Source organism: Culex quinquefasciatus, chromosome 3 (genome assembly GCF_015732765.1).
Source record: "Culex quinquefasciatus strain JHB chromosome 3, VPISU_Cqui_1.0_pri_paternal, whole genome shotgun sequence".
Lineage (NCBI taxonomy): Eukaryota > Metazoa > Arthropoda > Insecta > Diptera > Culicidae > Culex > Culex quinquefasciatus.
This window is the reverse complement of record NC_051863.1, coordinates 51,556,816-51,583,551: the sequence shown is the minus strand read 5'-3', so window position 1 is coordinate 51,583,551 and position 26,736 is coordinate 51,556,816. Positions and strand designations below refer to the sequence as shown.

Sequence of the window (26,736 nt, the reverse complement as noted above, 5' to 3'; positions counted from 1 at the left end):
AATCTAGAGTTTTTTTTAAAGGTCCTATAAACTGTTGTGTTTCACATGTTATAGGACCTTTTCAAAAAAAAAACTCTGGAAAAGTGTTCGTGAAAACACTAAGAACGATATTATTCGTAAAAGCAAACTTGACATTTCGTAAACTTTTAAACGTTTAACAAAAAAAAAATGAAGAACATAATGATTTGATTCAAATCACGGTTTATTTTATGAATACTTTTAAACGTGCAAGTCATAAGCACTCTGATAGCATTTTGTGAAATTTGTTAGCTGTAAAAACGACACAGTTTTATATTTAAAATTCTCAAATTTATTAAATTTAATTGATCTAAATAATTCATTTACAGTTTTTGTTATACCATGGTGTCATATCGGTAAAATGTACGGATTTTTGCTCAGCAAGAGTTGGTAGCCTTAGGTATTGTACATGGAAATTTCAAGAATAAAAATAAAATAACAAGAACTATATTACGATGAGATCTCCAAGGAGATCCTAGATAAGTTTAAATCCAACTTCTAATTTCGTCGCCATCGTGCTAACTTGTCGTACGTGCATTTTGGGCCAAATTGAGTTAAGAACGCCATTTTGTTCAGCCCACAATGCCTGACCTTTTGACCTTCACATATCCCCAAAATTCGTTTTCAATCCTGAGATATTCCATAAAAACCGAAAAAACTCCGTGCATTTTTGTCACTTTACATATGAAAGTAGTTTCAATCTTGTCGTGCTATCTTGTCACTCCATGAAAATTGATGTAAGTGCGACAAAAGGCCAAAGGGATTTCAGGCCAGGAAAGTCAGGATGCGTTTGTCGCACGTACAAGCTAGACTACCGTAAACATTTGTAATTATAACTCGGGACTCCAGCAACCAACTTCAACCAAACTTTGGCACAGAATGGTCAGCCAAACAAAACGTGTTTGTTATTGTTTACATTGCGTGCTCTCGTTTTTGTAAATTCAAGGTCCAACATTAAAACGCGTTTTTCTCGGAACGTCAAAATAGCGGGTGCGACAAGATAGCACGACGACGTCGATTTGCTTCTCCTCCAAATATTCCCAAAGCCAGATGCTCGGTGGATAAAATCATCGGATCGTTAGTCCAAGTTTAATTTTATGGGCCACAATTTGCTAAACAAATGCACTCATTTGCGCCATGCTTGGCCACTTTGGTGATTTCAGCGGGAAAGTATCGCTGATGGACCAGTCGATCTGGTACTGAAGACTCATTTGGCGTGTTGGCCGTTGTTGGCAGTGGCACCTTTATGATCCGTCATTTACGTGCTCGTAAAACCATCCAGGGTGGAACAAGCTTCATTTTTCTTTCTCGGTGGACGCTGTCGGTGAATGGTTCTCCTTTAAGGGGTAATTGGTTGCCGTTGTGCTATCCTGACGCATTTTTATTATCAATAGCAGGTAAGCCAAGTTTAAACGAATGTTTCTGAACCGGAAGTGTCAAGTCCTCACAACCGTTACCAATGGCAGTGGGTGTCGACAGAACCATCGTCAGGAACGACCTTTTGCTGAAGGTTGGAGGGAGGGCATGGCAGCAGTGGCTTGCGGCTAAAGCTGATGAAATACAACACTTGCATTGTTATGTAGGTGTGCTGAGTACACACAAAAGGGTGTTTTTTTACTCTTCATTTTTCCCTCGCCCCCGTTTCCGGTGGGAGTTCGAGAGCGATGGTTTGGTGGCGCCGCTGAGAGTTGAGCGGCGTCATGCGGTATACCGTGGATGCTGGGATTCAGCGGGTGTGACCGCAAACGTTGTCAAAAACAAATATAACATCAAGTTGTTGACTTGCTCCTTGAGTTGTTGAAATGGTTTTTAATTATTCACCTAGATGTTGTATGTAACTAAATTTCATCACAATGAAAATTCATCAATTAGACGTGCTTTTTTGTGATATTTTGCTCTTTGATGCTTCGAACAAATTCCACCTTGTAAATGGATTCTTAAAGCCAATCTCAGATAAAGAAAAATAGATTAAACTCATTTCACAATTGTTTTGATAATGCTGCAAAACATTTATCAGCAATCCCTTCACCTAACTGCACTTGAAACATTGCTTTATGCTACCTTGTCAGAGCTTGATGTAATTATTACGCTAACAAAGTAGTGCACAAAGTGCACTTTCCACCTTCCACCTTCCCTCCAAGGGTAAAACAAAGTTAAAGGCTCTGAAAAGGGTGGGGAGGGGTACACTTTTTTCCTGGTCGTCGTCGTCGTTGAGATGGAATATTAATTTACAACGTTGCACCGATCCATTTAAATGCTTTGTGTACCTCTCGCGCGCGCACCGGGGAAATGTGGCCAGCAGTCCACGTGAACAACTCCGGAGGTCGGCCAGGTCCAAGGACATGACAGGATGGGCGCAGGGGAACGGGGACACTTAACAATGCACCACAGCAGAGAGAGAGAGATCTGAGTACTGTCTGTTGGTAGGCAGAGCTTTGTGTAGATTTATGTCACTCATTGTGGCCCTCTGTCCGCTGTGTTGATACAGTGCAAACGCGGAACGAGCCGGGACACCCTGGGGTGACAAACTGTTTGGCCAAGTGTGTCCCCCCCCTTTTGTAAATTTACCGAGGCGGTCGCGTGTGAAGTGGTCTAGAATTTCATCTTTTTTCTGGTTGGAGCAAGTAATAAATAGCTGGAAGGGTCATTTCAAAACAACCATCCGTCTCCATCGATTAAAGGATTTTATTGAACTAGGGTCGTATGCAGAGGGGAAGGGAGTTTTTAAAGTTTCGAGGGGCGTGGAAGTGGTAGCATTCAACTTTTTTTGTTAAGGAGCAATTCCATGTCAAATAGGAAATCGGTTGTACCCGACCCTCTCCGATTTCAATGAAACTTTGTAGACATGTTATCCTATGCTTATATAAGCCATGTTTGTGTATATGGAACCAATTGTACCCGAAAATAACATTTGAGAAGGGCGTACGTTATTTAAATATGATTGTATTTTGTAATCTAAAATTTACTGTATCTCGAAGCCTATGCATCGTATCAAAAAGTGGTCAAAGACAAACTTGTAGAAAATTTGACGACAATTTTCCGAAAAAAATACACAGAAAGAAAAAAACACGCCACTTTCATGAGATTTTTTTGATTTTCAAGTTAAAAAGTTCAAGTAAAAAGCTCATGTATGTAAGCCCATACATCCAATTGAAATGTGGTCAAAGACAAACTTATGGGATATTGGACGAGCTTTCCGGTAAAAATATTTTCGAGATTGAAAAATCAATTCTGTCATATAGAAATTGCCAAAAACCATCAAAAAACCTATTTTTTAACATTTTTATTTTTAAAAACCGCTGTAACTTCACAAGGATTGGACTTAGGACAATGGTCAATATGAAAACTTGTATGTAAAATTGTCTGGAGAATCGACTCTCGTGTTCGGTTTTTGAAAAAAATGATGTTTAGAGCTCTTTGACAAAAACAGTTTCAGTAAATGATTTTTGTATTTTTTTAGGAGATGCTCCAACCTTCATTTTTTGTGAGTCTTTTTGTAACATCTTAGGCTATTTTCACAAAAATTTTGAACTAAAAAAAATCGCGGGCTCACCTTCAAATTTGACTTTTAAACTTAAAAATCAAAAAATCTTATGAAAGTGGCGTGTTTTTTTCTTTCAGTGTATTTTTTTCGGAAAGCCCGTCAAATTTCCTACAGGTTTGTCTATGACCACTTTTTGATACGATGCAACGGCTTCAAGATAAAGCAATATTTAAATTACGAAATACAAAAATATTCAAAACACTTACGCCCTTCTCAAATGTTATTTTCGGGTACAATTGGTTCCTTATAAAAGTTGGTCGTCGTTGATCATGGCCGTTCATTGTCACCCGCGACAGAAACGGACGACGAAACAAAGAGAAACGCAAAAAGTAACTTTTTCAAAACTTTTTTTCGTGAAATCGCGATAAGGGACCATCCATAAACCACGTGGACACTTTTTTGTGAATCTTAACCCCCCCCCCCCCTTCGTGGACAATTGTCCATAAATTTTTTTTTGTATGGAGCGTGGAAAATCGCTTAGCCCCTCCCCCCCTTAAATTGTCCACATGGTTTATGGATGGTCCCTAACTCGTGACGTTTATAAGAAAACCCCTTATGTCTATATATCAAATTTTTTCACAAGATCCTCTGTAATTACTCTTAGCTTTAAGTAAATCAATCTCATTTTTTTTTTAAGTAAAATGTTATTACAAAAGCCGACTCGGTCCTAAGGGACCATCCATAAACCACGTGGACACTTTAGGGGGGGGGGGGGTAAGCGATTGTCCACGCTTCATACAAAAAAGATTTTTTTTGTATGGGCAATTGTCCACGAAGGGGGGGGGGGGTTGAGATTCCCAAAAAAGTGTCCACGTGGTTTATGGATAGTCCCTAACCAGGTCCCAGCACCAAAAAGGACCTAATAAAAATAACTTTATAAAAAAAATCATTTTTTTGTAGTTGTAGTCTGCTCTACAACTTTGTAGAACATTATTACACTCTAAAAAATAACCCTGCAAAGTTAGAAAAAACACGAAATTTTAAAATGAAAAATTTTGTTCTAAATGAAGAGTTGACCTCTCTGGGTCAATGTAGATTTGAAAAGTGCATTAAATTTCCCAAAAAATTTTCAAAAAATTTTAACAGTCGAGTAACGGAAAATGGGAGAATTTTAAAACTTTTTTAAGTGTTTTTTTCGATGAAAAATACGTTTTTTTGGAATTCTTAGTACGCCATCAAATCGGGCGTCTAATTTTACATAAAAGTCCATTTGACACCAAATTTCTATCTCATCACCGTTTCAGGCTGCAAATTATTGAAAAACACCTCTTTTTTCGCATGTTCAAAAATTAAAAGGGTCGTACCGCCCCTCCGTAACAAGATATCAAAAAACGGACCTTGGATTCGTGATCAGAGACAAAAGTTACCACTTAGGACAAAGTTTCACGCAAATCGAAGAGGGGTCGGGGCAGCTTTTCCCGATTTCGTGTGAGTTAGTAGAGAATTACCCCTTTAGTACCGTCACCCATAATTTTGTACGAATTTCAAACAAAGCCATACAATAGTTTAGTTGATTTTAGCTAAAAACACAGCCTAAGTTGGCAAAAACATACTATTTGAAATAGTGGATTTTTTTTCGAGCTTATTTTTCAAAATAATGATGTATTAAAAAAGGATAAAGCGTGATTAAATCTAACAGGATTCATAGGCAAGGTTCATGCAAATCCGTCGGCATAAAAATCATGATAAAAAATTAAACTTCCAAAATATGTAGCTCTAAAGGTAATTTCCAGATTCTGCTGCAGCAGCCTAAACCAACTGTCAGCGAAACGTGTCCGGTTCATTGGCACAACGATGTTGTTTTCGAATTTATCTTCATGTTCTCACATGACAGGCCAGCCACTTCCAGTTTTCCCTTCAGTCAGCGCAAACTGTGCACGGCTATGATATGTTTACCCTTGCTTTAGCTACTTTGAATACCTTCTCTGCATTTTGGGGTGATTTTCAAATTGTTGCTCGAGATTTAAAATAATTTGTATTATTTTGCTCTAAAAAATAGTTAAAAGCCTACGACAACTGAAGTTTTCGAAAATCAAAACTAATTTTCTGACATTTTACCCAAAAAGCTACTCATAAGACAAAAGACGCTGATCGTTACATAAGGATAGTCTTGCAAACAACCACGTCCTCATGGCATTTATAATCTACTTGTTGTGAGGCGTAAATCTCATTAATTAGAAAACCCCGAGCAAACACAGCCTGTTGCAGCAGTGGCTGGGGTTTCTGGTGAACAAACCCCAACGCCAACATCAACACCCAAACGGGCTATTGTTTGCCTCCGTGCTCGCTCACTCACACTTCTAGAAAATGTTCCGCACAATAGCGATTGCTACCATTTCGATGGTGTTGATGGTGATGATGATGACAACGACTCGGCAATTTGTATGGATTTGAGGGGGCGAGGGATTGATATGACGTCCAATTATGGATTTATGAGGGTAGGGTTATTATGGATACACGTGTCGAGATTAATTATGCAGAATCGAGCGATGACAGCAAAGTGAAATCAATTGTATTCTGTTTATGTGGTGGTTTTAAAGTGGTGGATAACAGATTTATTTGCTACACTTGGAAAATTATCGTGAATGCTGTGCTGTAATTAATAGCTAATGAATTATGAAATAATGGCAGTTTTTTTAACATGTTGAACCACTTATCTCTGGAAATTCTGAAAATTCACTTGACTGTCATTTGATATCCTGAAACTCCTGAATGTATCATCAGGGCACTCACCCAGTCATGACGTTCTAGTTGAATTCTAGCAGAGTTCTTACAGAGCTGGATATTCTTACAGCATTGTAGCAGAAATTTTCCACCGTTCCTGCAGGATTCTGGCAGAACCAGCTCTGCTAGAATATTTTGTGACTGCACAGAAAAGAAACAACTCCTGTAATCGTGAAGTGTATTCATGAATTTGAAAACCACGAAGGAGGAACGTTAATATATTCGTTCGTGTTTTTCGAATTCATGAACACTATTCACGATTTCGTGAAAACGCGTTTCTAATGTTTGACCTTGAATAAACAAAAGGTAAAGCACGCAATGTAAATAATAACAAACACGTTTTGTTTGGCTGACCATTGCATGTATTGTCCCATAATTTGTGAGATTTTGCATTTTATCTTTAAGTTCAGAATGAAATAATTGAAGTAATTTAACTACTTTCATGATGTTATTTCTATCGACCTCCCAACATACCACAATAAGTCATCAGACCAATTTGTTGCAAATTACCGCTTGAGCAGCAATTTAGCCAAGGAAAGCGCAGTACACTCTCCAATTGAATCATAAAATTTGCTACTAAAGTAGTAAACACATAACCGCGCACGTTCGCATTCGCACGTTCCGAATTTAATTTCCAGTCGCCACGATTGGAAACCGTGCGCAAACACATCGTAATCAAACTGCAATAACTAATTTATTTCCCACCGCAATTACCACTTGACGGTGGTGCAATTAAACGACCCCAATATTGAGGCAGTGTTTTGTTTGTTTTTAATTTAAACTACTATTTTATTTAATGTAAAAAAAAACGGAACAGCATCTAATTAAATCGTGCCTCTAATGTTGCCATATCTAATGTTGCCATGACGTTAAATTACAGCTCATAAAAGCGGAAGTGAGCACGCTTGTTTCTATATTAAGTTTGGCAAAACAAGTTGTTTAAATAGTGAAAAACAGCTATTTGGACAGAGTTAGGAGCGAGTCTTAACCTGCCAAACATACGAGAACTTCCCCTACCACACTTTATTAACAATGCAAAAATATTAAATGATGATCTTTAGTCTAAAAAAAGTCTATTCTAAAATTTACCAAAAAATTAAAATTGCTTTTCACAATCTTTACCCCAACATAAACGATACAAAACTGCGATGCAATTTGTCAACGTGATTCTAAAATTTATACCCGTTTGCCGACGGCCAGCAAATTCAATTAAAATAGGCAAACTGCATCCGTTTTCCAGTTCCTTGCTGGAAAATTCAAGTTGTTGGGAAAAGGTGACAACAATGCGACCCCAAAAATACACGTTTGCCATAAACTTCAACATCGCTGTGTTCCCACCAATCGTACATTGGCTTGGTGCAGCAAAGTTGAAAAATTCAACAATTTATGTGCTCATATTGCCTCTTCTATCGGGACATCCCAGAATGCAGGTCGTAAGAGTGGTGTAACGAAATCAAATTGCTACTCTTGTTAACGTATCCAACGTGATGACGAGGAGTGTTTGCGTCAAAGAACAGATTTTTCATGTTTTGTTGTACATTGTTTGTAAAATAGTTTTGAGCAAACTTTGAATTGCACCGACCAACAAAATTTCTGCGCACCCGAACAGACGGTAATAACTCAATTCATGCCTTTTCAATAACAAATACTGTTAAAATAACAGAAAGTGTGATGGAATCTTCTTGAAAAATCCATTTGTGCATAAGGGTTTAATAACAGTTAATGTTATCATAACAAAATTTGTTATTGGTCTGATATTGGAGGAAAGCCAATACAACTTTGGAATAACATTTTTTGTTATGGACGAATACCTCCAACTGTTATTGGGATGATCGGATTAGTTGTTAAAATAACAAAAAATAATAACAAAGTTTTTTTCGAAGAATAACTAGAAATGTTATTAGTCTGTTATTACAATAACAATCCAATAACAAAAAAATCATAACGACGAATAACAAATCCTGTTATAAATAACATAAAATGTTATTGGCCTAATATTTTCAAATATCAAAAAACGTTATTCCCAAGTTATTTCCGTCTGCTCGGGCAGGCTTAACTCGAGGGTAAGCTTGAAATTTGGGGTCCCAAGAAACATGTGCACTTTGAACTTTTCAAATATATTTAGACAGAATAGAATGATTTTTCTCCAAGGTTTGTATGGAGATTAAGGCGATTTTTTTTGTTGCATGCAAGAGCGACGAACCGCCCTAATCCCCCATACAAACTTTGGAGGAAAACCATTCGACTCTGTCAAAATATTTTTGAAAATTCATGGTGCACGTGTTTCTGGGACCCCAAAGTTCATGTTTCCCCTCGAGTTAAGCTTGCGCAGTCATTTTTGGTCATTTTTTGTAGGTCACCCGAGCAGACGGAAATAACTTGGGAATAACATTTTGTGATATTTGAAAATACTAGGCCAATAACATTTTATGTTATTTATAACAAGATTTGTTATTCGTCGTTATGATTTTTTTGTTATTGGATTGTTATTGTAATAACAGACTAATAACATTTTTAGTTACTCTTCGAACAAAACTTTGTTATTATTTTTTGTTATTTTAACAACTAATCCGATCATCCCAATAACAGTTGGAGTTATTCTTCCATAACAAAAAATATTATTCCAAAGTTGTTTTGGCTTTCAACCAATATCAGACCAATAACAAATTTTGTTATGATAACATAAACTGTTATTAAACCCTTATGCAAAAATGGATTTTTCATGAAGATTCCATAACACTTTTTGTTATTTTAACAGAATTTGTTATTGAAATGACATGAATTTTGTTATTACCGTCTGCCCGGGCAGTGTTATTTGTCTCGCATTAAGAAATCATTTAAATGTCAACAACAAAATATGTTTTCAATTTATTGTTAAAATCTCTTCGGTTTGACACCCTCTTTACACAGAGCTCACACTTACTACCAAACGTTTGGTTTGATAGTGAGTATGTGTCCCGTGTAAAAAGTGACAGTTCGTCTGCTAGAATGCTTTAAAGCTCTGGAAGGCATCATTCCAGATCGGCCATTTGGCGGCCATGTTTGTTTTAGAAAAACATTCAAATCTTGATTCAGAATGTATCAATCAAAAAATGGTTTTCTTTGCGTTGTTTGTAGAAGCATTTTACATCTAGCAAAACATTGTAATAAGGCCTTAAGGCCGAAACCGAAGTGTAAACAAAGAGTCTGTCCTGCTCGTGCCTAATGTAAACATCAACTGATATGAGCAGGGTAGACTCATTGTTTACACTTCGGCTTCTATTCTTTTACATTGTTTTGCATGACATAACGTGATTATTTTTTCATTTCAATTTACTATTTCTGGACCCTGAATTTAGAACCATCATTGACAGTCATTGCCCCAAGAGTGAAGGACACCTTCTACGACCTTAAGAATATTCAGCTCTGTAAGAACTCTGCATTAACAAATCATGCAAAACAATGTGAATGGGCCAATGTTGATTTGTGAACAAACAGTCTATCCTGCTTATTCTAGATATAAACATTCACTGACGTGAACAGCATTATTTCAAGCACATTAAATATTTTGCTTGAAATAATTCTTTCGAATAACATGATTTAAAAATCAACAAGCTTATTGTTTACTGCGGGTTATTGTTGACCGATCAAATTAATGTAACTTTCACAGGAATGGAATTAAATCCTCCGTTACATTAAAGCGTAAAAATGTTTGCCAGAATATCGTAATTATAATTAATTTTTGTCCTGCAGGGTTCTCCCGAAAATCCATTCCCGGAAATAAATTAACGCTTCTGTTCCGTTGAATCACGTTGCAAATTAATGACACTTGATTTATGCCCCCTCCCTCTGTCCACTTTCAGGTTGGCTCAACGAACCCACCCGAACGGCCCTGGTGTTCGAGCACTGTTCCCGCGGCTCGCTGCAGGACGTGCTCATCATGGACGAAATAAAACTGGACTGGACGTTTCGGTTGAGTCTGCTGACCGACTTGGTTCGGGGGATGCGCTACTTGCACGGGTCACCAATCCGGGTACACGGCTCACTTTCGTCACGGAACTGCGTGGTCGACGCCCGGTGGGTTCTCAAAATCACCGACTACGGTATTCCGGGCTTCTTCGAAGCCCAGGGTCTGGTTGCGCCGACTAAAAGTGCCAAGGACCTGCTCTGGACTGCGCCGGAAGCGTTGCGTGCCGCCAAGGGTTATCCCCGGTGTGGAACCCAGGCCGCGGACGTGTACTCGTTTGGGATCATCATGCAGGAGGTGGTCGTCCGCGGGGAACCGTTTTGCATGCTGTCCCTCGCGCCGGAGGAAATAATCACCAAAATCAAAAAGCCACCCCCGCTGATCAGACCGTCGGTGTCCAAGGGAGCGGCCCCGCCGGAAGCCATCAACATCATGCGCCAGTGCTGGGCCGAAAGTCCCGAGATGAGGCCGGATTTCGTAACGTAATTACGATAATTGAAAGCGCAATCATTTTACCACTTGCAAAGCATGATTTTCCATTTTTTTTTTTTCGTTCCCCAGAATTTGCGAGCGGTTCAAGCAGCTGAACCACGGCAGAAAGGTAAACTTTGTCGACACCATGTTCCAGATGCTGGAAAAGTACTCCAACAACCTGGAGGAGCTGATCCGCGAACGGACTGAGCAGCTCGACGTGGAGCGGAAAAAGACTGAACAGCTGCTGAACCGGATGCTGCCAAGGTGGGTGGAAAATTAAATTTTTGAAGAAATTCACTTAAAGTGAGCGATTCGACAAGAAAGCGGCTGATTTAATTTTGTATTTCGGTTTGGCCCCTTTCCATACTCACATAATTTTGCGGTCTGGTACAGTACACTTGGTTTAACACCAACTGTTGTCAAACGAACGGGGTTACTTTTTAGTTTGACACCACTTTTACACGGAGTTCACACACACTACCAAACTTTTTTTTGATAGTGTGCGTGAGCGCCGTGTTAAAAGTGACAGATCGTAACTTTTTAGTTCCGTAGTAACAGTTCAATAGGGCGAATCTTCGTTTGTAAACAAGCAGTCTGAACTGTCACTTGAGCAAAAGGGATGGACTGCTTGGCAGATTCGCCCTATTGAACTTTTACTACGGAGTTTGACTTAGACCACCCAACGGGGTACAAACTAAAAAAGTGTCAAACGAAAAAGTGACCAACCAGGGGGTCTGTTATAATTGTAAGGAAAATTGTATGGACGAAAACACATTTTTTTTTCTTTCTCCCCCATTACCCATAGTTCCGTAGCCGATCGACTCAAGCTGGGCCTGGCCGTCGAGCCGGAGGAGTTCGCCGAGGTGACGATCTACTTCAGCGACATCGTGGGCTTCACGACGATCGCCGCCCACTGTACGCCCGTCCAGGTGGTGGACCTGCTGAACGATCTGTACACGTGCTTCGACGCCACGATCAACGCGTACAACGTGTACAAGGTGGAAACCATCGGCGACGCGTACATGGTCGTCGGTGGGCTGCCCGTCCGGACGCCCGATCACGCCGAACAGATTGCCACGATGGCGCTGGATCTGCTGCACCAGAGTGGGAACTTTAAGGTGCGCCACCTGCCGGGAGTTCCGCTGCAGCTGCGCATCGGACTGCACACAGGTACGGGAGGTTCTTTTGATTGAAGTGCACTTTTTTAACTCTCCTGAATAAATTTGGTTCCCATCAGGTCCGTGCTGTGCGGGGGTCGTCGGGCTGACAATGCCCCGGTACTGTTTGTTCGGTGACACCGTCAACACGGCGTCCCGCATGGAGTCAACAGGTACCCACGTTTAATGTTTTATTTTTTGTGGAAATCGTTTTCACTGCATGTCGTCACACCATCAATCATACGCGCACACCTTCACCGCAGTTCTTCATCATCATCATGTCCAGTGCCTCGGCAGGTCCATCAAACGTTCCATCATGTCAGCATGATAGAGTTTATCCCAAATCACGGTTACGGCTACGGGAACGGGGGCAATCAATCTCAAAGGCAAGCAATCTTCCACACAGCTTTTACGAAATGTTACGAACCAAAAACATCCCTTCAAGGAATCGTAACGGGCCGTAATAGGATAGTCGAAACATGGTTAATGAAACTGTTACTGCAGGGAAGGAGCTGTACGAGTGTATGAGTTTTTCCAAACAACAAATCTGGGAAAATTGATCGATGTTTGGCCTTTCCGAATACTAGCAGGGATATCAGCCAACCAAATTTTGGCTTTTTCCCTCATTTTTTCAAGATGTTTGATGTACAATGTTATTGGTTATTATGATCACCTAATTTAACTAGTTGATCGAATTTATAATGTATACTTCAAATAATGATATTAAAGGAATCAAGAATTTCAAAAATGTTTTTAGGTGTTAATCGTCGCGAACTGATTTTTGGTTTTTTGATCGATTGGTTTTCGGCGAAAAAAAAACAATAACTTGTTTGCCAGTTTGTCCAAACGTTTCGGTCGCCTCACTGGCTTGCGACCATCTTCAGCGGACACTAAAAATTAATTTTATTATTAAAATTCGTGCAAAAAAATACAAAAAATTGTGAAAGAGTTGAAATTTTTGTATTTTTTTGCACGAATTTTAATAATAAAATTAATGTTTAGTGTCCGCTGAAGATGGTCGCAAGCCAGTGAGGCGACCGAAACGTTTGGACAAACTGGCAAACAAGTTATTGTTGTTTTTTTTCGCCGAAAACCAATCGATCAAAAAACCAAAAAAAAGAATTTCAAAAATGACAGTTAAAAACGTGAATCAAAATTTTTAAATGTTACTATATAGTTTCAAATATTTGCCGTTCAGTCATTTAAGAATGACAGGGATTGCTAAATGTTATTTTTCATTTTCAAATAGATTGTCATAAGAATTGTATGGTTTCTAGTAGATTGTTCCTTACTTTTTCTTTGTTTTTTTATGCAGTGTAAGTTCTGAGATTATGCAAAAAGGGGAAAATGTGAAACACACATTGTTTTAACAATGATGAGATAAAAACTAATCTTTCTCTGATTGCAGAGCTCCATTGCCCTTTTTGAGATCAAATCATACTTTTAAGAATTAATAATTACACCTTTTTTTTGTTTGCAGATTCGCTCATAATTTCAAATAGCAGATACTCTTTTCTATCAATAAAAATTAAGTTTGTTTATAAAAACAAAGAATTTTTAAATTTAAGCAATTGCTAATATTTTTGTTTTTCGCAGTACTTAAAATGTCAAGGGTCGTGCCTAGGCTCAGCGATTGTTCAAGCTCAAAATTGCAAATTTCACGGGGACTATAGTTTCAAAACAACCAAATTAATGCAAATTACTAGGAAGGTAAATGATCTTATGCTAAAGTGACAGAAAGTATCTTTTACACTTTTTTTGTTTTGTTTTTCAATCAACTTGCACATGCTTATTGTTTGTACTGTTTATTTACAAAATAATGTTTTAAAGCTTAAAAGTTTTCTCAGCGTTGCTTCTATTTTATCTCTTTTTAAGTTTTTTGAATTCAAAATCAAAAATTTAAAAGTCTTGTTCTGACAAAGTAAAAAAATACTTAATATTCTGATTGTATCTTCTAAATAAAACTATTTCACAATAACAATAAAAATAATTTTAAAAAAAGTCTTAGCAATGTTTAATAAATTGATCACAATATGCTTTTTAAGTTAACTGTATAAAACTTTGATTAAAAAGCTTCATAATTACCTTTAAAAAAATCTGATTTTAACATGCATTAATAGGGCGTCCAATTTTCCCGGGTTTTGGATTTCCCGGGAAACTGGAAAAATATTTGTTGAGTTCCGAGAATTCCCGGGATCCCGGGAAATTTTTGAAACAGTTATAAAATATATGTTTTCCATTATATTTGTTATGTTTTTCAAGCTTATGTTTTGTTCTATCCGAAACCAACCAGAAAAATCCAAATATTGTGCTCCAACATGGTTAAAACTGCTGTCCAAATTTGCCCCATGTGTCCCGATTGACCCGAGTTTACGGTACCACTGATTGTTGATACTCTACACTTCAGTCGAAACAAGGACGGCAGTGGATGGATTTTTTGTTCTTTGGTGTGCCTTGGATTTCAAATGAACCTCAATTTTCAATCCAATATGATTTAAATTTAATAAGTCTCTTTTATTTAAACAGCAGAAAAATCGGTGGTTAAATCGCATGCAAAAGCATGCACATCACCTTCCTCAAAAAAGACACTTAATATTACACACTGCATGTACAATTTTTGTAACCACATAAAAAAAAGTTGCAACCGACGGGATTCAAACCCAGCACCATCAGGACTGGCGCCTTAGCCCGCTCGGCCATCAGATCGAAGAAGAATGGGAAGGATAAACGTATATGTGAGCTTGACATTTCGGTCAAGTATGTTTTCCATAGTGATAGGCTACATATTTCGGGGTGTAATTTTACATAAAATTTCATAAAATAATGCAAAATTTATTTTACACCCAGGCCTTATACACGCAGGTGGATTACTACTTTTTTTTCGTTGTGTTTATTTTTCCTTTATTTATATTTTATAGAAAAGATTTAAAAATTTCTTTGAAACTGCTTTGAAAAAACAAGAAACGACAACTAATAAAATGAAACCAGTCAGTGTAAAATTATGCATAGCATATTTTAAAAATTATTTTTGAGTCACTACCGCCATCTGGGTAAATCGGGACTAAAGTGTGAATAGGTACAGTAGATTTTAGAACAATAAATTTGGAAATCGGAAAACTATTTTGTTTTTGTTCTGTTCTTGTTTTAACCGAAATCAATAAAAAAAAATCAAAATATTATGGAACAAAATAAGCATGAACAGCTGTTTTAATTGATTACATTTGTCCTGAATTTCCCAAGATGTGCCCGGTGTTTGATGAAAAATAATTGAATATGATATTTTTTCAAATTTGAGATCATTATCCCAGTCTTTTTTTTAATATTAAATAGAAAATATTTAAAGTTCTAGGCATTTTGGGGATCTGTAAACTAAAATTTAAACAATTTTCCCTAATAAGCAAAATAAATGCTGATATATGTCGAATACAAATTTTAATGCTTAAAAATTCTTATCGATTACTTAGAATTCAACTGTTCATTTATTTCCACAACCAAATCTGAATTTCCAGACTAAAATTTGTTTTTTTTTTTTTCAATTTCGGGAATTCCAGGGACAAATACGGGATTCGGGAATTCCCGGTTTTGGAAAAATCCCGGGAATTTTGTCCCGGGAAATCCTGGGATGGACGCCCTATGCATTAAGCTTAACAAACTAAAAGCACAATTATTCTTATCTCACCCAATTTGTGGTAACTTGGTGATTCCCACCATTTTTTTCAATGGTTTGAATGATTCTAATTAACTTCACTTAGAAGTTCATAGCATTCATTTATTAGTTAATGTTGTAACAATTTTTTTAACGATCTTTTTTCATTCTTCTTATGAATATCTTCATATTACGCTTTTAAATTGAAAACTAATTCTATTTACAAAAAAAAGGCTTTGTGGATATTTTTTTTTTGTTGAAAAATGTTATTCTTATGCATTTATTTGAGAAAATTTGGTAGTTCTTGTTTTGACCATAACTTTTGTATTTGAGCATCATTTAGTTTCATTTGACCCAAAACCTCTAAGTAGAGGTAGAGTTCATTAAATTCCACCATATTTTGGGAAAATGTTGGTAAACTATCTAAGATCCATCATACGCCAAAGGTTTTTCGATATCATTTAAGTTGTTATAACCCGGGCAGACGGTAATTACAAAATTCATGCCATTTCAATAACAAATACTGTTAAAATAGCTGTTCCGACGCGGCGCAAGAAATGTCATCGCCGAAAACCCCCCGGCGTGATCATATTTGCAACACTGCGATGGCCAACAGCGCTCAGGTGGACAGGGACAGAACCAGATCCCAAACAGTCGGTGACGTCGTTGCTACGAAACGTCAAAGCGAATGATAGGTAAAAAGTTTATTAACCAACGAAAACGAAAGTGGTGCGAAAAGTTCGGAAAGTGGAATTTGTGCGATTAAGGGAGGAAAACGTCTGCATTTAGTTGATTTTTATTCTTTTTGTGCAACTACACTCGTGAGTAGGTGTTGGAGAGATAACTTATCTAAAACTAATCCTAACTTAATCTAATCAGGAAGATCGCAGGGGAACTGCTCTCCTCATCTGCTGCTGTAAAAAGGGGCCTTAATTTGTAGGTTATCTGTGCGTGAGTAGAAAGAAACATAAATTAGTTGGAATAATTAAATTAGCTAAAAAATACTTACCTTCGATAGTTGCCCGCACGTCCGGCGATAAGTGTCATTGGGAGTTGAATTCGGAGTTAAACTAGGGTGACCGATGTAAGTAAAAATCTACTGAAATATTGTATTTAGAAACTGAAATGAAATTATAGCTTTTAGCAATACTTACACTGCAATCAACGGTGTTTAATTCGCTGAAAAGAAGCCCGAAAACTCGTCCCAACAATAGCAGAAAGTGTTATGGAACCATCATGAAAAATCAATTTTTGCATAAGGATTTAATAACAGTTTATGTTATCATAACAAAATTTGTTATTGGTCTGATATTGGTTGAAAGCCAAAACAACTTTGGAATAACATTGTTTGTTATGGAAGAATACCTTCAACTGTTATTGGGATGATCGGATAAGTTGTTAAAATAACAAAAAATAATAACAAAGATTTGTTCGAATAATAACTAAAAGTGTTATTAGTCTGTTATTACAATAACAATCCAATAACAAAAAAATCATAACGAGGAATAACAAATCTTGTTATAAATAACATAAAATGTTATTGGCCTAGTATTTTCAAATACCAAGAAACGTTATTCGCACGTTATTACCGTCTGCTCGGACAGTAGGAAGTGAGCAAGCAAGTTGCTATCAAAAGTTTTCCAATATAACATTTGCAAAATAAGTAATATAAAAATCAGTTAACTCAAATGAAACAACGCATCATGTTATCTCTACATAATATTGATCAACCACTTCTCTCAAGCATAGATTGTGAACTGCATAATCAATGCTTGCACGCAACTTCAATTTGTTCCTTCCGCTCGCTGACTCTAGTAAAAGTAAAAACGCGCGCTCGCTAATTACTCCTTCTCGCTGGTTCACTCGTATGAATCAGCGTTTGCGTTTATCTTATCACGGGGCAGTTGTTTGCTTCGCACGCTCGACATAAATCACACGGCAGGACCAGCAATTAACAAGATAAAATTAATTATCGATCTGCTCTGGTGGGGGGGGAGTACACGCTAAACTGAAGATGAGTGAGTTTTTTTAACCGTATTTTTTTTGTTTGTAGTTTTATGCCAGAATTTGCAAGAATAAAAAATAAAAATTGAATTTATTTTGCTGTAAATCGACTATTTCAGCGTGTAACTATCAATTCCGCTCGGTGGAATTATTCATGCTAATAAGAATCAATCGTGTACCTCCTTAGCAGGGCGGCACGTGCAGGGAATGTTGGCTCGTTTTCCACAGAAGCCACCGTAAACGATTAATTATGATAATGTTGTCAGGCGTTAAGATGAGCAGAACACTTCTGTGGAAGTTGTGCGAGCATTCCATTGAACCACTTGGATAGTAATTTGATCTTTTTGCAAAAAAAATAGGTTAATAATATTTAAATTTATTTTTAATTTTTTATAAAATATTTCATCATTCACTTTCATCACACTCACGCATCATTATTGTTTGCACATCGGTGAATAATTGTTTGTTTTTTTTTTGTTTTCTCAATGCTGAAATAAAGGTTCTTCGTGGCGCATCCACATGTCCCCGCAGACCTGCAATCTGCTGGAACAGGCCGGCGGCTACGTCATCGAGCCACGTGGCCCCATCGAGATCAAGGGCAAGGGCAAAATGCACACCTACTGGCTGCTCGGCAAGAAGGGCTTCGACAAGGTGCTGCCGACGCCCCCGCCAATCGGGTGAGTTTCAGTTCTGTCCGGAAGTGTGTGGGCAGTACAGTGTAGGTTTTCCCGCTGTAGAAAAAAAAAAAAACATCTGCTTTTTATGTTTACGAATGGGGTAACCTATTCGCTTTGTCTGTACAAGAGTATTGTTCTAGTATTAAATTTATGTTTGTATCGTTAAAATGCATTCCAATCTGAAGGGAATCACATGGGTAAGTATTTTAATCATAACATTTTATTAGATGTATATTCCTAAAATTTTTGGGTTTGATTGAAATCAAATCGTTTTTAACTTTTAACCATAAATACTAAGGAGTATTTAAATGACAATTTTCACTACCTAATTTATTTTCTTTTTTCAAACTGGATTAAGTCATCTACAACTTTACTAAAGGAATCCATGTACAAAAAACCAAACCAATTATTTAAACTTAACCCGAGCAGACGGAAATAACGTGGGAATAACATTTTTTGATATTTGAAAATACTTGGCCAATAACATTTTATGTTATTTATAACAAGATTTGTTATTCGTCGTTATCATTTTTTTGTTATTGGATTGTTATTGTAATAACAGACTAATAAAATTTGGAGTTATTCTTCGAACAAATCTTTGTTATTATTTTTTGTTATTTTAACAACTAATCTGATCATCCCAATAACAGTTGGAGGTATTCTTCCATAACAAAAAATGTTATTCCAAAGTTGTTTTGGCTTTCAACCAATATCAGACCAATAAAGAATTTTGTTATGATAAAATAAACTGTTATTGAGCCCTTATGCAAAAATGGATTTTCCAAGAAGAATCCATAACACTTTCTGTTATTTTAACAGTATTTGTTATTGAAATGGCATGAATTTTGTTATTACCGTCTGCCCAGGAAGGCTGATTCCAGTGACTTTTAAAATCTCCCTAAACGCACCTTTTAAAACAATTGGTTGCAAAAATAGTATGACGATACATTTTACGTCAAATGCGTAAGGGTTTTGTAGTTGATACGTTTATTAAACATTTCATGTACAAAATTTTTTTTTTTTTGAATAAATTTTGTGTTTTCTACTTATATAAAAACAAAGATAAAAGATCTATTGTAGGTTTTTTGAAGCACTTTTTAAAAAAATATGTGTAACTCAATCCGATTTTTTCCCCTTTGTTTTCTACAATGAGTTTGAGTTATTTTCGCACAACTTTCTAGAACAAAGCTTTTTTTTACGCACACGCTGATGAGATTGGGATCAATTGATCCCTGTGTCCCCGGGGATCAAGTCTCCCCACTCTTCCCTAGTATTTTTTTTTGTCAATTTCATTTCAGAAAAGATAAACTTTTCAGCACTCGTATCGAAAAGTAATACTTTTCAGCCAGGACGTCAAACTAAATCGGGGAAACAATAGTTTCACTGAAAAATTGAAAAGTTTTGGTCGGAATTACACGTCCCGAGCAGACAGAAATAACTTGCGAATAAAATTTTTTGATATTTGAAAAAAACTAGGCCAATAACATTTTATGTTATTTATAACAAGATTTGTTATTCGTCGTTATCATTTTTTTGTTATTGGATTGTTATTGTAATAACAGACTAATAACATTTTTAGTTATTCTTCGAACAAATCTTTGTTATTATTTTTTGTTATTTTAACAACTAATCCGATCATCCCAATAACAGTTGGAGGTATTCTTCCATAACAAAAAATGTTATTCCAAAGTTGTTTGGGCTTTCAACCAATATCAGACCAATGACAAATTTTGTTATGATAGCATAAACCAAGGCATAAACTGTTATTAAACCCTTATGCAAAAATTGATATTTCAAGAAGATTCCATATTTTGCCTGGTCTCTAATAAATTTTAATTTTGTTGAAATGTTGAAAAAAAATTGTAAATTGTGAGCCAATGTTTACCGGTTTTATTCAGCATTTAGAAATATGTGATATTTAATAGGAACTAGAGCGTCCAATTTCCCGAGGTTACAAATTTCCCGGGAAACGGGAAATTTTCAGCCAATTTCCCGGGAAATCCCGGGAATTCCCGGGAAATTTTAAATTTATTGAAAATTGTTATGATTTTGGTTTTAATTAATATTATGCAATAAAATTGTATAGCACATCAACATTAATGGTTTAAATAAGTGTGAAGATCAATTAACAGCTTGACTGCATGTAAAAAATCATTCAACTACAAGAAAATGTATTTTGGTATTTTTTATGAGAAATTTTAAACTACTAGGTACTACGTATTCAACCAATTGAATTAATTCTTTTTGCACAAATTCGATTTTCATCTCATTTGATCATGGTTAACAAAATCTCAATTTTAATTTGGAGGTAAGGAGTTAATATTGTTTTGATGAAATAACATCAATCTGTTAAAAGCTTACTTAATTGTAATAATTTAATACTCATTAAGCAAGATCTATTCTCAGTTGCTTCAAAAATTAATATTATCAAAAATAATTCTGATATCATAATTTCTGATAGTCTGATTAATTATATATAAACCAAACAATACATTTAATTGAACAAAATCATGTTGAGTTTGTTCATTTATTATTTTTCAGAGCATTTTAAAAAAATAGTTCCAAAAATTTGAGAAAATGTATAATTCCGCTTAAATTTCGGGATTTCCCGGGAAATCTACAAGTTTCCCGGGAAACGGGAAATATTTTTTTTCGGGAAACCCCGGGAATTCCCGGGAATTTTTTTCCCGGGACGGGAAATCGGACGCTCTAATAGGAACCAAGCAATTTAATTAAAAATTTATAATTAGCAGATAATAAGAAATCAATATCCAAATCAATTATTTGCTAGCGCAAAAACCATATCTCTTATGAGCAATTCTCTACGAAATCGGTCTTTTTTCTTCAATTTTAATATTTGTATTTTTTAATCCGACTGAAACTTTTTTGGTGCCTTCGGTATGCCCAAAGAAGCCATTTTGCATCATTAGTTTGTCCATATAATTTTCCATACAAATTTGGCAGCTGTCCATACAAAATGATGTATGAAAATTCAAAAATCTGTATCTTTTGAAGGAATTTTTGATCGATTTGGTGTCTTCGGCAAAGTTGTAGGTATGGATACGGACTACACTGGAAAAAATAATACACGGTAAAAAAATTTGGTGATTTTTTATTTAACTTTAACACTAAAACTTGATTTGCAAAAACACTATTTTTAATTTTTTTATTTTTGATATGTTTTAGAGGACATAAAATGCCAACTTTTCAGAAATTTCCAGGTTGTGCAAAAAATCATTGACCGAGTTATGAATTTTTTAATCAATACTGATTTTTTCAAAAAATCGAAATTTTGGTCGCAAAAAATTTTCAACTTCATTTTTTGATGTAAAATTGAATTTGCAATCAAAAAGTACTTTAGTGAAATTTTGATAAAGTGCACCGTTTTCAAGTTAAAGCCATTTTTATGTAACTTTTTTCGAAATAGTCGCAGTTTTTCATTTTTTAAAATTAGTGCACATGTTTGTCCACTTTTGAAAAAAATATTTTTGAAAAGCTGAGAAAATTCTCTATATTTTGCTTCATCGGACTTTGTTGATACGACCTTTAGTTGCTGAGATATTGCAATGCAAAGGTTTAATTAGTTGCTGAGATATCGACATTGAAAAATGGTGGGCTGTTTGGGTGAGACTTAGAAAACATAAATTTTCCTGTTTTTAAACCTTTGCATGGCAATATCTCAGCAACTAAAGGTCGTATCAACAAAGTCCAATGAAGCAAAATATAGAGAATTTTCTCAGCTTTTCAAAAATATTTTTTTCAAAAGTGGACAAACATGTGCACTAATTTTAAAAAATGAAAAACTGCGACTATTTCGAAAAAAGTTACATAAAAATGGCTTTAACTTGAAAACGGTGCACTTTATCAAAATTTCACTAAAGTACTTTTTGATTGCAAAATCAATTTTACATCAAAAAATGAAGTTGAAAAATTTTTGCGACCAAAATTTCGATTTTTTGAAAAAATCAGTATTGATTAAAAAATTCATAACTCGGTCAATGATTTTTTGCACAACCTGGAAATTTCTGAAAAGTTGGCATTTTATGTCCTCTAAAACATATCAAAAAATAAAAAAAATTAAAAATAGTATTTTTTGCAAATCAAGTTTTAGTGTTAAAAAGTTAAATAAAAAAATCACCAAATTTTTTTTACCGTGTATTATTTTTTTCCAGTGTAGTCCGTATCCATACCTACAACTTTGCCGAAGACACCAAATCGATCAAAAAATTCCTTCAAAAGATACAGATTTTTGAATTTTCAAACATCATATTTGTATGGACAGCGGAAAAATTTGTATGGAAAATTATATGGACAAACTAATGATGCAAAATGGCTTCTTTGGGCATACCGAAGGCACCAAAAAAGTTTCAGTCGGATTAAAAAATACAAAAAAAATCGAATGACCGAAATCCTAGAGAACTGCTCTTATACCAATTTCAGTTATCAGAAACATTGTTGTCTCTGTTATCGAGTTTTGTTGTAATAATTTTTGATAACACAACGAGTTATTTTTCGAACAAATCTCTGTTTTTATTTTGTGTTATTGTAACAGCTAATCCGGTTGTTTTAATAACAAATTCTGACCTCCTGAAAATAGCAGAACTTTAACTTTTCCGGTTATTTTCACCTGCTCGAGAGGAAACGCATCGCGTATGCCTTTCCAAAGATTCACTCTAAATTTGTAAAAAAAAAAATAGTCCAGCCAATCTATTAACTGGAATCAATGAACTCATAAATCAATGCGAAAGTTTGAAGCCATTCATTTTCAACCAAATAGCAATATAATTGATAGCCTGACAGTGCATTGATATATGTGGGCCAACCCGGTACTGTTTATGTGGTAAAACTGTCCAAAAAATTATATACACACACACATTTTTTGATTTGTTTACCGCCGGCGCTCAAAAGTTCGCGTGGCAGAGTTATGTGGAGCAGGTTTTCACACACTCTTTTGGTGAGATATGTAAACAAACTTTGTGCGGATCGCAGCAGATGTTTTTCTTGTTTACACCGTTTACTTTGGGAGATTCGAGCATTGAAGATTTGTAAACAAGGAGAACTGAACTTAGAACAAAGAGTTGCAAGCATATTTGAAATAATTACTTTTTATTTGATTTATTCTTGCAACTGAAGGTCGCCAAAATTGCTCTTTTCAATATTTAATTTGAAATTTTATTTTCCATAATTTTTTTTGAGAATATCGCAAATATTATTTAAAAAAAAACAACTTATTATGATGGTTAATAATTTTTTAAGAAATTTTTTTAAGCCAAAAAATGAAACTTTTGTTAAATTTGTTCTACGCAATGATAGCAATATTCCAATATCAATAGTTCTCGCATACATTTTCAAAAGGTTCTATGTACATAGGAAACCCATTCCACATTGGTTGTTTTGAAAATGTAATCAATAATTAATAGAATCATCTTTATTTTTTTTCCTTTTTAAAAAAGTTTTGGTACAAAGACAACATTTTCTATAGTTCTGTTTTATATTTATTTAAATTTTCCCATAGTTAAAGTAAAATTCAACAAAAATAATAATATCAAACTAGGTTATGATGATTGCTATATAAAATGTTGGAATAACACATGAATAACGATATGATTGATTGATTTTCCATATCCCATACTTTGAGTTGTCATTGTCAAACTCTCTCATAAGATATGTTCAATAATTTTTTTTGACTAGGTGTTGGGGATTTTATCATTTTTTTTTTCTCTTTACCGTTGATCGTGACTTTCTAATAACAACATTAGATATTTTAACAGGACTTGTTATTGAAATGACCTAAGTTTGGTTGTCCCCACCTGTCCGGGCTAGAACAAACAAAACAAAAAGTTGCTTTTTCCAAAATGTCTTTATTTTATTCCCTTTCACATGATGAACACCTAGGGGAAATATACCCATTTTAAGCCTAATAAGCGGTCGTGTTTGAATGATAATGGATAATCTGGAGTGTTCCTTGAAATTTACTAAAACCAAGTATTCCAACGAGTAGAGATACTTTTGTGAACATTTCTGTTTATTTTCACTTTTACTAAAAGTTATTCTATTCCCTTTAAAAGAATTTAAAAAAAATATTTCCCAAATGTATTCTAATCAGACAAGAATGCATTGGGCCACGCCCGTTTTTCTATTTTCAGCTAAGTTCTTTTTCCTTCCAGCGCTCTTTTAGGTCTGCTTAGTGCTGCCAATTGTGATGAAATTTTAAGCGAACACTTACGAAAAGTAGCATTTATAGAGAAAGTTTCCTGGCATCACTGGCTCACTCCAACAGGCGCTGCTGTTGGTGTTGGTGGCCACCCTTTGTTCTTCTCGCTCGGTTTTCTTCAGCCTTCGATTGGAATGGGTCGTCAAAAGACTTGGCGGGTTTGTTTTTTTTTATGGCGCTTGCTAGTTATTTACATGTTTCTGGATTATTTTTCTAGTGAGTGACTAACTAATGTGCAAAAGAACATGTTGTCGGTAGTTGGAAGCAATTTTATATCTTAGGCGCTTTGAAAACGTTAGCGCAAGTGAACAGATATTGATGGCGACTTTCGTTAAGCAGTTAAGCTCTCATCTTACGTGCCAACAAAATGATCAGAAATGGTCTCGCAAAATAGAAATAATGATCTAAAGTGCATTCAATATGATCTTTTTGGCCAGCAAGTGGAAAACATTTGCGTGCTCACTCGAGGCGGTGCTGTTGCTGGTAAGTTTATAGCCCAAATAGTATTTTTGGAGCTTTAATCGAGCATCAAACTCTCCATATGACGAAGATAGGTGTCTGATTAGAAAGGGTATATTTCCCCTAAATCCAGAAATGTTGGAGAAAGTCACTTTTTATTTTACGAAATTGGATACATCTCTGCTTAATATGCGGTGCTTATATTGAACCAATATTGATACTTAATAAAAACTAAATAAAACTTAGAGTCTCTAAAGGCATATTGATAAGAAATTTGATGGATATGTCCATAAATCCATCCATTTTCGCAACTGCTATAAATGCTAAAAAATCGAAAAAAATGCTTCAAAAAAAGTTGTGTCCATCAATCGATGTGTTGAGATGCGGCATGTTCTCAAATGTTTAAATTGTTTTTGACATGCAAAATATTATTTCAATTATTCATTTCTGTTTTAATATTATCACCTCTAATCAGATTTTTTAAATATATTTCGTCCTCCCAGCCTGGACATTGCCATCCTCCGAAAGTCACTGTTCCAGTCGGAGCAGAACAACCAGCAGCAGCAGCAGCAGTACCAACACCCGATCGTGTCCGTCGACAGCCACAACGGCGGTTCCACAACTGCCAACCATTCGTCCAGCCACTCGCCGTCGGTCGCGGGCGAGTCGATAGACGTGAAGGTCGAAATCACCCCACCGATGGCCAGCGACAATCCCCCGTTGATGGCTTCGATATCGATCGACTCGGGCTCGTCCAACGCCAACTACACGCTCAACATGGGAGACTTTGGGGCGAAGACTCCGCTGCCAAGTCCACAGGCCCGCAAGTTGTCGGAGATTGTGTCGGACACGACGTTCCTCAGCGCCAACTCCAGCTTCAACCGACTGAATCCGTCCCCACCGGGAAGTTCCTCAACGCGGCTGTTCAAGAGGATTGAAGAAATGATCGACTTGAGCTCGCCGTACAACTACTACAAGTGTCTGAGTCCAAGCGAGAGCAATCTTTCGCAGTGTCACATCGACGGGCGGTTCCACGGCTATCAGGTCAACCGGATGGACTGTTCGAGCAAACCCGGCTCAACCCGCTTCCTGCGGCGCCAGTTCAGTCTGGACAAGGACGACGTTGGACCGTCGATGAGCAACAGCCAAAAGGCCACTCTGGACACGATCTCGTCCATCTCGATCGATCGCGACCAGCTGGCCCGCATGGGAACCCTGTCGTCGATCCCGTCCATAAGCTCCGCCAACTCGGTTTCGATGTCGGCGTCCAAGCAGCAACGCACCATCGGCATCCACAAACAGCAATCGGCCAGCGTGGCCCAAGATCTGGAGAAGATCGAGGAGATCCCACTGTCGCCGCAGTCCCAGTTCCTGGTGAACCACAACACCACCAACAGCAACAGCACTTCCAGCCTGCAGTCGGAAGTCAACGAGAAGGCACGATCCGCCCAAAACGGCAAGGAACTGTGCCTCAGCATCGAAGCGCTCGGACTGAGGTGAGCTCAGCTGGACGACGACGGTCACCTGCGGCGACGGACCATGGCCACCAGCAGGTTCTGCTTCAGCCTCGAGCGATGATCCTCTAAACCGCGTCTAAAAAACCTAACACACGCACTTCAGGGTAATCACAAATCAAAATGATCAAAAAACATGAAAAAAACAAAAAAAAAAGTCTGATTGTTATTATGAGTATTCTCGCGCCGCATCTTTAGGGCCAGTCGTAGACTCTATCCGGATGTTATATCAACTCGAAAAGGGGACATTTATAGCAATGTACTAGCGGTACTGTTACTGTCGTTTCAAGGGTCTCGTGTCGCATGGCGACTGACTGTTTAAAATCTATTAACCTGTACACGAAGCACTTGACCGGATC

General features: G+C 36.5%; 1 protein-coding gene across 1 annotated transcript in view; it reads left to right on the top strand.

The window, feature by feature from the left end:
• LOC6049252 overlaps nucleotides 1–26,513 on the top strand; it is a 180,072-nt gene extending 153,559 nt beyond the window's left edge. The window contains exons 10-16 of the mRNA XM_038260789.1: nucleotides 10,129–10,714; nucleotides 10,794–10,970; nucleotides 11,512–11,876; nucleotides 11,944–12,036; nucleotides 18,013–18,190; nucleotides 18,376–18,387; nucleotides 25,367–26,513. Coding sequence (XP_038116717.1) covers nucleotides 10,129–10,714; nucleotides 10,794–10,970; nucleotides 11,512–11,876; nucleotides 11,944–12,036; nucleotides 18,013–18,190; nucleotides 18,376–18,387; nucleotides 25,367–26,363 — 2,408 coding nt within the window. The 3' untranslated portion in view covers nucleotides 26,364–26,513. The remainder of the gene's footprint in view (nucleotides 1–10,128; nucleotides 10,715–10,793; nucleotides 10,971–11,511; nucleotides 11,877–11,943; nucleotides 12,037–18,012; nucleotides 18,191–18,375; nucleotides 18,388–25,366) is intronic.
• Nucleotides 26,514–26,736: the final 223 nt, after the last annotated feature.